The 12,692-nt window shown below is 48.7% G+C and overlaps 1 protein-coding gene across 4 annotated transcripts in view; it reads right to left on the minus strand.

Annotated features, from left to right (window-relative positions):
• Positions 1-12,692, minus strand: part of LOC135195346 (dmX-like protein 2) — a 572,993-nt gene that overhangs the window by 250,136 nt on the left and 310,165 nt on the right. For all 4 annotated transcript variants that reach the window (XM_064221627.1, XM_064221621.1, XM_064221608.1 and 1 more), the window contains exon 39: positions 12,154-12,369. In XM_064221627.1, coding sequence (XP_064077697.1) covers positions 12,154-12,369 — 216 coding nt within the window. The remainder of the gene's footprint in view (positions 1-12,153; positions 12,370-12,692) is intronic.

The following is a 12,692-nucleotide window of genomic DNA, read 5'->3' on the forward strand; positions in this document are numbered from 1 at the left end:
TACTCCTGGAGCCCTGTTAGGAGTATTAAGCTCAGAATACTCCTGGCGCGTGGTAGGCGCATCGCGCTTCGAACACTCCTGGCGCCTGTTGGAGTAAAAAAGTCCAGAATACTCCTGGCACCTGGGAGGAGTATCGAGGCCAGAGTAATCAAGGCGCTTGGCAGGAGTATCTCTTCCCAAATACTCTTGACCTACGGAAGGCGCATCTAGTTCGAATACTCCTGAGGCTTGGTAGGAGTATCGCTCATGGAATGCGCCTTTCGAATAGCAAGTACATTGCGCTTAGCGGGCGCTATACTCCTATCAGGAGTTCTCTCTTCTCCAATTGGCTCTTGTTGCTTGGATGAAGATCTGGGCCTAGAACGATCTACAGTAAAGTCAGGCTCTTTGCGCCTACTTGGCGCCTGGCTCCTAGTTGGCGCCTGACGCTTGGTAGGAGTTACTTCCTTTCCCACATCTTGCCTCCTGCCTAACGCACCGCTCCCCCCAGAGATGGCCGCTTGTGCGACAACTCCCCTGGAGGGTTCGTCGCGCCCGACAGGAGATCGGTATTTGGATCTCTTAATCGGAAGACCTGTCATCCTTTTTACGAGTAGGCTCCTTAGAAAGTACTCCTACCAAAGACGCTATTTGCTCCTGTACATTCATCAAAATTCTCCTGGTCGAAGGCTCATTTGAATCAGGAGAAGGAGATCTGGAAGGCGCTCGAGAGTCTTTTCATTCCAAGGATCTAAATCCTTTCTAGCTTTCTTGATTACCGAAGGCGCCTCCTCTTCAGAGAAGCGCTCGGGGCTAGAATTAAGCTAGGTTCTTTCCAGTTCCTTTTAGCGGACGTGAAAGCTTCGATTCCTTCCATCCTCTTCTCGGAGAAGGCGAACTAGAAGATGAAAAGCACTCACGAAGGACGCTTTTTCTATAGCTGTCCCTGGCAGACTGAGATGTATACGATTATGCCGAAGGACGCCTGACGTTGGGGATTCCCCACGACCCCCGTAAGGCTTTCGACTTTCCTTCTCCTCTGGGCCAGGGAGCTTGGAAGAGGTCTAGGCTGGGAGCGTCGCGAGGGACGACCAGACGCCCCCTCCACTACACTGGGACACTAACATCACTCGAGAAAACCACATTCACTTCTCTACCTTCTAATGCTTCCATTTTCTCTTGCATTTTTTGAAGGGAAGCTCTGAGTTCCGCTATTTCTGAGGCGGAATCAGAGGGATAAACTTGTGAACGGGCTGAAACAGAATGGGCATAATTAAGAGAAGAAGAAGAAGCTACAGAAACTACTAGACATTTTCCGGCTTTTGTAAGCCGCCTCTCTCTATCCTTCTCTAACTTCTTCAAGTAAGAAGTCAGATTCTTCCATTCTTGCGCACTCAATCTCTCACACTCGTTACACGTATTCTCAATTGAGCATTCAACCTTTCTACAACCACTGCATGTAGTGTGAGGATCTACCGAAGCTTTCGGAATCCTCACCTTACAGCCCTCATTCACACACACTCTGAAGCTAACACTAGAATCAGACATATTCACGAAAATCCAAAGCGAAGTCCAAAAACCAGTCCACGATAGCGAATGCCAAACAACGATCCAAGTACATCACCAAAAATCAGTCGAAAGATGATCAAAAGTGTTGTGAAAAAAGAATTCCAGTCAGGAGGAAGTAACAACAATGTTGATACTACCGGCGACAGAGAGAATCTGATTAGAAAACGGGAATAGTTCCTAGTCCTGCTACCCAGAGCAGGGCGGTAGATCACCTGACCTACCTGTAGCGAGTGCCGCGAAATTTGAATTTCTGTCGGGGACGACGGAGTCGATAGCTATGTATATATCTGACAGGTAAGTTGAATGTATGAAAATGGCTTACAATGGTTCAAGTAACAAAAATGTTACCCTAAGTTCAATCTGGTTAGTATGAGACTTGTCCTTTATCTAAGCCTATAAACTCAATCCCTAAAGATCCTAGTAGACTACGTACTAACATTGCTGCATAGAACCAGCTCCTCTAGAAGGTGAGATGGCCTGAAAAGCAAGACCAAAATTTTAAGCAGTCTTGAAGATAAGGGACCATTCACAACAGGTAAAATTTGTTGACATCTGACCAGTACTGAAAACCATTATTTGCCACTTAATTTTCAGGAAATGTCTAGTCAATCCAGGCAAGGATAGAAGGAGTTACATAAAGCTCATCAAGAGAAAACCCTCAATATTGTGCATTGCATGTGCCCATGCAAGCAGCCTTCGAAATTCCAAAGCAAACTGAGCTTATCCAGCGACAGTAGATAACAAAAGGATAAATCCCCAATAAAATACTTGTGAGGTATTGGCCCTCCAAAAACAGTTCGTAAACTGAAAAATATTAACAACGACCATGGACAATATGATATATTCTGACACCTGGAGACCTGAACTTTAGTCTATTCTAAGCAGGATACCTGTAAACCAGCTTTTTATGTATGTATAGGCAATGGAAAAAGGAACATGTCTTTAAATTGGAGCTACATGTCAAAAGGACCAAAATTAAGTCTCCTTCACAATGTCAAGAGATTTAAGATTACAATATACTGTAATCGTGTAACATTCGATTTCACGTATCATGCAACCCCCAAATTTTCATCCCAAGAAAATGATTTTATTATGCATCTCATGTATCAAGCAAGTGTCAATTCATAAGGTTAGTGGTTTTGCGTGCTAATGGCTGACCTGAGTGATCTAGGTGTGAGCTGCTGCTCAATTATTTTTTTTGATATCCGAAGAACTGACCATCGAAAATTGTAAGTTTACCAAAAAAAAAACCCAAAGATAATAAACATCTGCCAAGCCTTAAGAGTCCTAAATAATCTCTCTCTCTCTCTCTCTCTCTCTCTCTCTCTCTCTCTCTCTCTCTCTCTCTCTCTCTCTCTCTCATTCATTTGAGTCTTTTCACCAATTGGTATTAACACATATGCACACTGTGTTCATAATGTTTTTAAAATGTGTAGTACAGGCATTACATCTTTGGAAGACAAAAACAAACAAAAATCATTTTGTAGTTGTCAGTCGAGTGGAGCATAAAGGGCGTGACCAGCACGTAAAGAGAAATGGATTAACATTCCCCTAGATAAAAAAAAAAATCTTTGTTGCTGAAGAATCTTTGAATCAACAATTTTGCACTCAAAGGAATGAGAATTCATTCATTCTATTCTTCAAGTAATCATACTGTATTCAAAACACACACACTTGAAAACACATAGTGGACCCCCGTATTCGCGTTCTCCGGATTCGCGGACTCACACATTTGCGGATTTCTCTCGGGAACGTTTCCCTGCATTATTCGCGGAAAATTCGCGCATTCGCGGTATTTTTCTATGAGAAATATCCACAAATTCCTGGTTTTTGTTATCAATTTCATCATAAAATGACAATTTGTCTAAAATTGCATTTTTGTTTTTCTAACTATACAAACCTGAGGTCCTTTTACAATAGGAAGGTACTAGCGGCAGCTGGATAGGTCGTAAGCTTTCGAACAAGGGGTTCGGTAGTTAACTGCTTGTCCGACAGGCGCGCGCCGCGCGCGACTGGGAGGTAAACAAATCACTTTTGCTTTTGGCCCAAGCAAAACTGCAGAGTGAGGGGTGGCATGAGGTGGGGCTATGTGTAAAAGGACCTCAGCGGTTTGGGTATAGTTAGGAAAAATGCAATTTTAGACAAGAAATTGTCCATTTGTTCCGACACGGCATACAAACCTTCGGTCCTTTTACAATAGGAAGACTCACTTCTTGGTGGTGGAATCTGAGTCTTTTGTGAACAGACTGGTGTTCGCCCAACCTTGGAAGCCTCCCTGGTCGTAAGAGCGAGGGAGGGATCCAAGCCTCTGTCCGATTGATCGGGGTGTGCACCGCAGGATCAATGGTCAGACCTCTGGACCGAGAGTACTAAGAGAGAGGCAAGCGTATCTCTTCGTACCAGCAATGTAAGAACTTGTTCCTGTACAGGAGCAAAGTTAAAGTCATGGTTTTGACTCTTGTAGGCATCCACTTCCCCCCCTTGTAGAAGGAAGTGGTGGATATTCTGCTCCCATCCCTCGTGAAAGGGATAGGATGGGGCTCTGTCATATAGCTCACCGGCATCTCGTTCCTTATCCAGCAGGGGTGGGTGATGACCGTATCCCTCTACCCACAGGTAGCGGGGAAGAAAAGATAGAAGAGAAGCCAGTCACTTTCTCATCACTATCTATTCATACAGTCACACCAGGACTCGATGCTGTTCAGCTGCCTGCTAGGTCTGGGTTAGCTAGACGACGTGTTGAGCAGCCACCACAGGTCCTAAGGAAACCGATCCAAGGACCTATGGGCAATATCCAAGAGGTATAAGGAAGTTGCCGGTGGTCTGGTTGTACCAGACCCCACCTTCCATACCTGCGCCACGGAGAAGTTCTTACGAAACGCCAACGAGGGGCCAACACTTCTGACTTCGTGAGTTCTCGGACGGGACGTACGGATGTCGTCACTGCCATCAGCCTCCATACGCCCTCCTGAAGACCTCACGCAGCCAGGACGAAAGAGTGTTCTTGATACTTCTTTCTTGTTGACCCATTGCTAACGGAGAAGGCGCTCGACATCAGGCCCGAGGTGTCGAGTTCTCTTCAGATAGCGACGTAGCGTCTCCCAGGACAAAGCAGCATCTCATCCGCATCATTATCTGCATGACGCTCCCGTACTCTCTTCGCCGATGCCCCAGGGTCAGCAAGACCGAGGGTCATTTGATTTCCCTGGGTTGGCAAGACCTTTGGAAGCTGCTCCTAAGCAAGGAGATCTCGAACGAGTTCGAGATGTCCAATCCCGTCAGTTTCAGGAGGAGCGACAAGGCGGCTCTGTATCCTTGGACTGTGGGAACTTAGAGGAGCTTCCTCGGCGAAGAAAAAAACGAGGAAATCCGCTACCTGCTGAAGATTGGCTCTGAGAAGAGATAGGCCCCGTCTACGACACCAACCACCGAAGACGGCCGACTTCCCCTGGTACACAGCTGCAGAGGACTGAGGACGTTCCAGCCATCTCTGTTGCTGCGCTACGAAAAAAGCTTCTCGTACGCAAGAGAAGGTGGCTAACAGCCAGCCGTGAAGACGTAGGGACTGGACTGCTCGGTGGTACCTGGCTCGACGTGTGGCTGGCCGAGAAGGTGTGCCAATGGGGAATCTCTCTCGGTTCTCTTCGAGAAGAGCCAGCAGGTCCGGATACCAAATGGCCTGTGGCCATTTGGAAGCCATCAGGATCATCCTGAGATTCGGGATGACCATGTGCTCGACTGATCACCTTGTGAATCAGGCTGAACGGGGGAAAGGCATAGGCGAAGAGGTTGTCCCACGGGTGTTGAAGAGCGTCCTCTGCAGCTGCCATGGATCCGGCACGGCTCCGAGAAGAACACCTGGAGCTTCCTGATGTGCCGGATGGCGAACAGATCCTCGACTGGTCGCCCCCACAGGTCGAAGAGCCTTTCCGCCACGTCCTGGTGTAGAGACCATTCGGTCCTTATCACCTGATCCCGACGGCTGAGCGTGTCTGCTACTACATTCCTTCCCTGGAATGTAGTGTGCCGACAGCTCTATTGAGTGTGCCTCGGCCCACTCGTGCACCTGCCGAGTCAACTGATACAACGGGAGAGACACTAGGCCCCCCCTGTTGTTGACGTAAGCCACCACCGTGGTGTTGTCGTACATCAACACCACTGAGTGTCCCATCAAGCGGTCCTGGAACTCTCGGTTAGAGCGAGGAACGCTGCCTTTAGTTCCAGTACATTGATGTGAAGGTGCTTGTCGTTCTCGTACCACACTCCTGAAGTCCGCAACTCTTCCAGGTGTGGCACCCCATCCCTCGGTCGATGCGTCTGAGAGCAGCTGCATGTCCGGGGGGAGAGTACCCGGAGGCACTCTCTTAAGGGAAGGGGGTTCCTGTCGTCCAGTCACCTGGCTAGGTCCTGCCTCACCTCCTGTGTCAGTGACCATGGAAGGTCTTGGGGGATCCGTCGCCTGTGACCAACTCTCCTTTGGTCTCCCTGAAGAGACCGCAGGTGAAGACGCCCGTTAGGGACTGGCTTCCGAGTGACGACAGGTGGTCCGATCACGACTTGCCATTGCTGAGCTACCTGTTCCTGCCGAGGACAGGAACTGGTTTTTGGCTCCCTCCCTGAATCTGCTACCGTGTCGATCAGCATACCCAGGTACTTCATCCTCTGCTTGTGCTCGAGATCGGACTTTTCGAAGTTCAGAACGATCCCCAGATCGCGACAGAACTCGAGCAGGTCGATCCCTGTCCTGTAGCAACTGCGAGCGGGAGCTCGCCAGGACTAACCAATCGTCGAGATACCTCATCAGACGTATCCCGTGCGAATGGGCCCAAGCAGACATCAGAGTGAACACTCGCGTGAAACACCTGTGGGGCGGTGAGAGACCCGCAAGCAACGTGGCCTGAACTGGTACACCGTCCCGTCGAGGATGAAGCGGAGAGGTACTTTCTGGAGGACTGATGGATGGGTATTTGTAGATCCGCATCCTTCAAGTCCACTGCAAGCATGAAATCGTTCTCCCTGATAGAGTCGAGCACTGAGCGTGCCGTCTCCATCGTGAACCGGGTCTGGCGAACCAACCGGTTCGGGGAAGAGAGATCTATCACTGGGCGCCAGCCTATTGTAGACTTTTCCACCAGGAAGAGTCGGCTGTAAAGCCCGGTGATTGATCCGTACCGATTTCTACAGCTCTCTTGCTCAGCATGGTCTTGATCTCCTGTCTCCATGCTACGTCCTTCGATGCCCCTGGAACGTACGCCTGCTGTTGGACCGGGTCCCAATGGCTGGCAGGATCCCTCCTCAATGACCGGGGCTTACGTCAGGTAGGACCCGAAGGTCCCCCGGTAGCGCCGCCCCTAACGTGGGATCTTACAGAGAAATCTCTGTAGGATCCCTCCCCTTTCCCTCGTAGCCGTAAGGAGAGAGGGAATGGGGGAGGAATTGGATACTCGCTCGCCTTCCCAGTGGAACTAGCAGTTGGAGAAGAGCAGGAGCAGCCATCGCCTTGCGGCGATGGCCTCTCAGAGTCTGGGAAAACGTATCGTCAGGAGAAAACAGTTTTTCCGAGGAGGGTTACGAACTCTCACTGTAGGTAAGGGTCTGCCGCCACTCGTGGGAACGTCGTTTGGGTGGGCTGATCGACAACTGACAGGAGAGAGCCGATACCGCTCCGACTCATTCCAGTCCTCGTCGAGGTCGAAACCTCAGGAGGACCGAAGGGATATATAAATACGATGTCCGAAGACACGTAGAAACGCCTCTGTCGCAGTAGAGGAGGTGAAGGAGCTTGTTCGACCGTCCAGAACCGAGAGAGCCTCCTTGTCCGGAGACGAGAGACTACCTGGCTCCACCCAGTCGGCAAGCTCCGATCGCGGCAGACCCACCGTCGATTTGGATTCCCTCTCGGGCCCCAAAACGACTCGAGCCGAGACGTGGCTCTGCTGGTGGGAGCGGCGATCCTTCCCGAGGTCATTGTGCTGACGAATCAAAGCGCCGTAACCTCGGCCAAAGTTACTCTGGATCTCGGAAGTCACAGCATCTTGCAGAGTGGGACCGTTTAAGCCCTTCGAACAAGAGCATATTCCGAGAACCCTCCTCCTAAGAAGGGGGAACAGCGACAGCCCTCTCGGTCTTCCCCATCTTGCGCATACGTCCTGGCCGGTCCAAGAACCGTGCCTGGCACGTAGGGCGTCGTGGTGGGATCATGAGGGGCGCACCCCTCACGATCACTCCTCAATACCTCGCTCCTCCCGGTGTAACCCGAGGAGGTTGAAGGTACGGGAGAGGCAGACCTGACGTTCCCTCGTCGCTCGCTGGCAGGACCAGCAGGCTTGGAGGGCTGCAGGCGATCGAACAACCCGCGGTGACGATCGAGCTGCAGGCCTGGTCGAACCGTCTCGCTGTGGAGAACGGCTGGACTGAGCACAGCGGCACTGATCTCGAGTGTCAGAAGAGCTGGTGCTGGTTGCCGTACCCGATCGCTCTCTGTGAGAGCGACGGTCAGGCGACCTGCAGGCTCCACTGTCGCAGTGAGACCGGTGCTTGTCCTCACGGCACGTCACGTCGCTGGTTCCAGCCGTGGCTGGCACCGGCGAACGGGAGGACCTCTTCCCAGCCTCAGCCCGTGTCGGTCGTGGACCGTCACGTCCCCGGGTAGCCAGCTGTTCACCGCGAGAGTGAGAGCTGGTCTGGTGAGAGTCGCATGAGCGGCTGTCACCAGTCTTCCGCCCCGTGCCGTGAACCTGACGCTGAGCGGACTCAGAGGTCTGGTTCCTGGCTGCACGGTCGCTGGTAGGCGACCGTACACTCGGTACCTCCCGCGAACGGGAGGCCGAGACGGACCCTGATGCAGTGGCAGAACCACTGACACCAGGCAGGAGGAAGTACCGGTGTTAGCCGGTACCCTCTGGTCCCCGTAGTCTTCTTCCTTGCGGAAGAAGAGACGGGCCCCGCTCCCGAAGGAGCAGGAGGACCAGCGGAAGGAACCCTCCCGTCCCACCGAGGTGAGACGGGTCCCGAGAAGCTCCCGAGGAAGCTTCTTAGGAGGGAGGAGGCGACCTTCTTCTTCCTCGGCTGTAAAGCCTTAGAAGTCGAAGGGGAAGAGGCGGCGGCCGACGGACGATGGAAGAAGATGAAGACGACGACCACGACACCTTCCTCCTCTTCTTCGTCAGCTTCCTCAGGACAGACGTAAGATCTGCTATCCAGGGCGGAGCCGGGGCTGCTGTAGCCGAAGCTACAGGGCCCGGGACGCACCTGTACAGACAGACCAAAGTCTGGGGTAGTACCACCACAAAAGGAACAGGGACGACATCAGCAGGTATGGGCATCTCAGGAACAGCAGTCACGGCCAGCACATCATCGGTAGGGACAGCCAGCACAGCAACGGCAGGAACAGCCAGCGCAGCAACGGCAGGCAGAATCGGCAGGTACGGCAGGCAGCACCGGAAACACAGGAAGTGGAGCAGCAGCCAGCAACATCCTGGTACCGGCGGCAGGTCCAGGGGCGAGTTCTAGGGCAGCGGAAGTGTGGTCGCTGCAGCGCGGCAACCACGAGCGGCGGCGGCACGCCCCCCTCTCGTAAGGCGAACGGCACTTCACAGCGGCTGTAGGCAAGACTGTTACCACGTGAGGCGAGTACACCAGGTGAGGAGGGACGTCGTCACCTGGTTGCGTGGTCACCACTCCATGGGTGACCGCAGTAGGCCCATACATAGAACCGCAGCCCCTGGACACCAGCCCGCTCTGCAATTGGAAGGACGCCCATACCTCACCAAGGTCCACTCTCGTGGCAGTAGCACCTGCGGAAATAATAGTAGTAGTGATTAATGGGGGGGAAATCCCCTCGTGCGGGGGTTTGATCCCTCCCGAACGAGTGGAAGACCCCCCCCCCTAATACAATTGTACATCGGGCACCGAGCGCCCTCCCCCGCGCTCGACGGATCGGGCGAGGAGAAGAACGCCGATAACCTCCCCCCCCCTAAGGGGAAGAGCCATCTGTGGGAACTGAGCGGGGGGGGGTCTCGTTCCCCACCCCCGCACAGTACCCATGTACCCAACAACAAAATAAGAGCCCTAGAGCTATCGTGCCATCGGCACGAATACAAGGCATAAGGATCAATTCCCTGACTGAGCGGAACTTGAACCAAATAATATTGATGCAATCAATAATAAGGAACAAAATGAAAATTCACTTCACAAAGAATATTCCTTACCTTTATGGATCAAGGTTTCTGGAAACCTTGATCCATAATGAATTGATGCAATCAAGAATAATAAAAAGAAAATGAAAAGACTACTGCGCTTGCGTTTTCACTTCATACAAATAAAAAAAAAAGGGGAAGGATCAATTCCCGTGAATAGCGGAACATTGATCCCAGTCAACAATGCAATCTCAATAAAAGAATGAAAATGAAAAAGAACTGCACTTGCGATTTCACTTCATTCAAAAACTTACAAAAGGGGGAAGGATCACTCCGGGTAAGCTCGGAAACTGATCCAAACTGAGTATTGCTACAATAAAAATAATATATGAAAATGAAAAAGAATACTGTACTTGCGATTCCACTTTCATACTGAATAAGTTCCCGTGTCGAGCGCATTCGTTCGGCAACGGGCATACAGGTCAAAAACATATAAATGAAAAAGAAGCACTTACTTACGATTTATTCTATCGACCAAATTTCACCAACCCAAAATACGCTCGGAGCGAGCGCTCCCGCACTCGGCACCGAGCATACCCAATCCAAGGATCATTCTGGGAAAATGAATTCCCGCAATTACGCCCTTCAGTCCCGGCACTCGGGTAATCGGAGGGCGTTGTGAACCAAGATCATTTAATTCACAATTGAATTCAATGAAATGATTGTACTTACAATTCAGTTTCACTAGATACACAGAAAAAAGAAAAACACAATCATGCGAAAGCCAAAACAAAAAGACGATGGAAGCGGGCAGGCAAGGAGGGAGCGATGATACACGTCCACACGCCAGCAGGCCGAAAGCAAAAGTGATTTGTTTACCTCCCAGTCGCGCGCGTTTGCGCGCCTGTCGGACAAGCAGTTAACTACCGACCCCTTGTTCGAAAGCTTACGACCTATCCAGCTGCCGCTAGTACCTTCCTATTGTAAAAGGACCGAAGGTTTGTATGCCGTGTCGAACAAATGCACTTTTTGTGATAAAACTCTTAAAAAAACCAAGTATGAAAATTTTTAGTGGTTTTTCTTAAGTTTTAACTAACAAAATAGGCTGTTTTTAGCGTTTTTATAGGGGTTCCAAACATTCGCGGATTCTAACTATTCGCGGGGGGGTCTGGTACGCATCCCCCCCGCGAATACGGGGGGACCACTGTATTGTATTCAAAACACACACAATTATACATCATTGTTAGCTTCTTATACAAAATGTTCTACTCAAACAGAATACAGCTAAAATCTGATTGGGTGGCTGGTTGCCATGGAGACTGTTAGCCGATGACAGCCCCCTACTTCTGTTCTATTTATAAACATATGTCGTGAATTCCAAAAACCGAAACACATCTAGCCCTAAGATTTTGAGTAAAGGATTGTGTACCTGTAGTACTATAGGAATAAACATAAGATTATTGGATACAGTAAGTAAAGCACAACTTTTTAAAAGATTCATGGAAAAGATGCATATTCGTTATGTTTGCATCTTATAATATTATACTATGTGAATGCATATTACATACATTAATTTTATATCTCATGTATGATGTGATCCCCTTAAAAATAGCTTCAAAATCAGGTCTTCAAAAGTTGCATGATACGTGAGTATATACTATGGTACTCATAGTAGAAGTCTTCTACAACTGTGCAAAACCTTTCTCCATGGCTGAGTGAGAGTTGTTGTTCTTCCTTTTGTGTGTCTGAGGAGCTGCTGACTGCAGAATGCAATGCAACCAGATGGATTTGGGTTAGCATCACTAGGCAGGAAAGGGACAAAGTGAATGGGTAACGTGGATGATGAGAGGAAGAAAATGAAGTTCATGTAAGGTGAGTCATAGAATGACATAATTTCTGGGAATGGTTTGATATACATATTACAGTGTGCTAAGAGTCGTTGTCTAAACCAAATAACTTGAGCAGGTGTTTCACCTCAGAATATTTAGATCTACAGTAGTGTCTACCCACAGAAATGGCTACCACCCAACTAAGATTTAACATTTTTTCAACTAAAAGATAAATGGGATATGTATATGTAAAATAACGATTTGCTCTTTTGTAGTAAAACACCATGCAACAACACCTAAACTATTTAACTTTACAAATGCTAAAAATAATCTAAAAAATACCATAGAGAGCATTAACAACTGCAAACACAAATTCCTCCATGTCTAAAATGATTATGGTTATCACTGACCTCACATTTAAAAAACTTGACTACTACTTCTAAAATTCAATCCTTCTGGAATGTACCATGCCTTTCCAAATTTCTACTGAAGTATGTATGATCAGATTTATGTATATGATACATACAATTACAAGAAACAGAACAACGTACTACTGTTATAATCAACTATTGTGATCATTCTACAAACATCAACTAAAATTGAATCAACATGCAAATATTTTCACAAGCATAACTCACCACCAACATGAAGTGTGCTGCAGTAATTGCAAACTTCCTTCAAGGCTTCAACCTCTCTCTCAATCCAAACATATAACTGATAACGAAGTTGTCCACCATCCACTTCACAACCAGTTGCCAGTGTTGCTAGTTCTTCCATCATCATTTTCAGGCAGGACATAAATTTCAGTTGCTGTGCCATTATATCCAAATTTCTCTGGCTGGAATCTGACAAACCTGTACATAACATTACACTATAATGGGAATCAACACACAGTAAAGTACAAAATACATTACATATACAAATAGTTATCTTTTTATAAATTTACCTGGGGAACATATTTTTTGTAAACCATGAGCTTGTTGCATGAAAAAAATTTGTTTATGTTATGTCTGGGAGCTGAGCAGCATTAGCACCATTCTTAGTTTGCAACTGTGAGTTAAGCTTCTTAACTTAGGTGCTTTAATTAAATTATTTTTTGGAACACCAAGTCAGTATTTGGTGTGCTGTAACTAAGTAGTTCTTCTTTTATAAAATTCCAGGTAGAGGCTAACAGATC

The sequence above is a fragment of the Macrobrachium nipponense genome, chromosome 20, assembly GCF_015104395.2.
Source record: "Macrobrachium nipponense isolate FS-2020 chromosome 20, ASM1510439v2, whole genome shotgun sequence".
NCBI lineage: Eukaryota > Metazoa > Arthropoda > Malacostraca > Decapoda > Palaemonidae > Macrobrachium > Macrobrachium nipponense.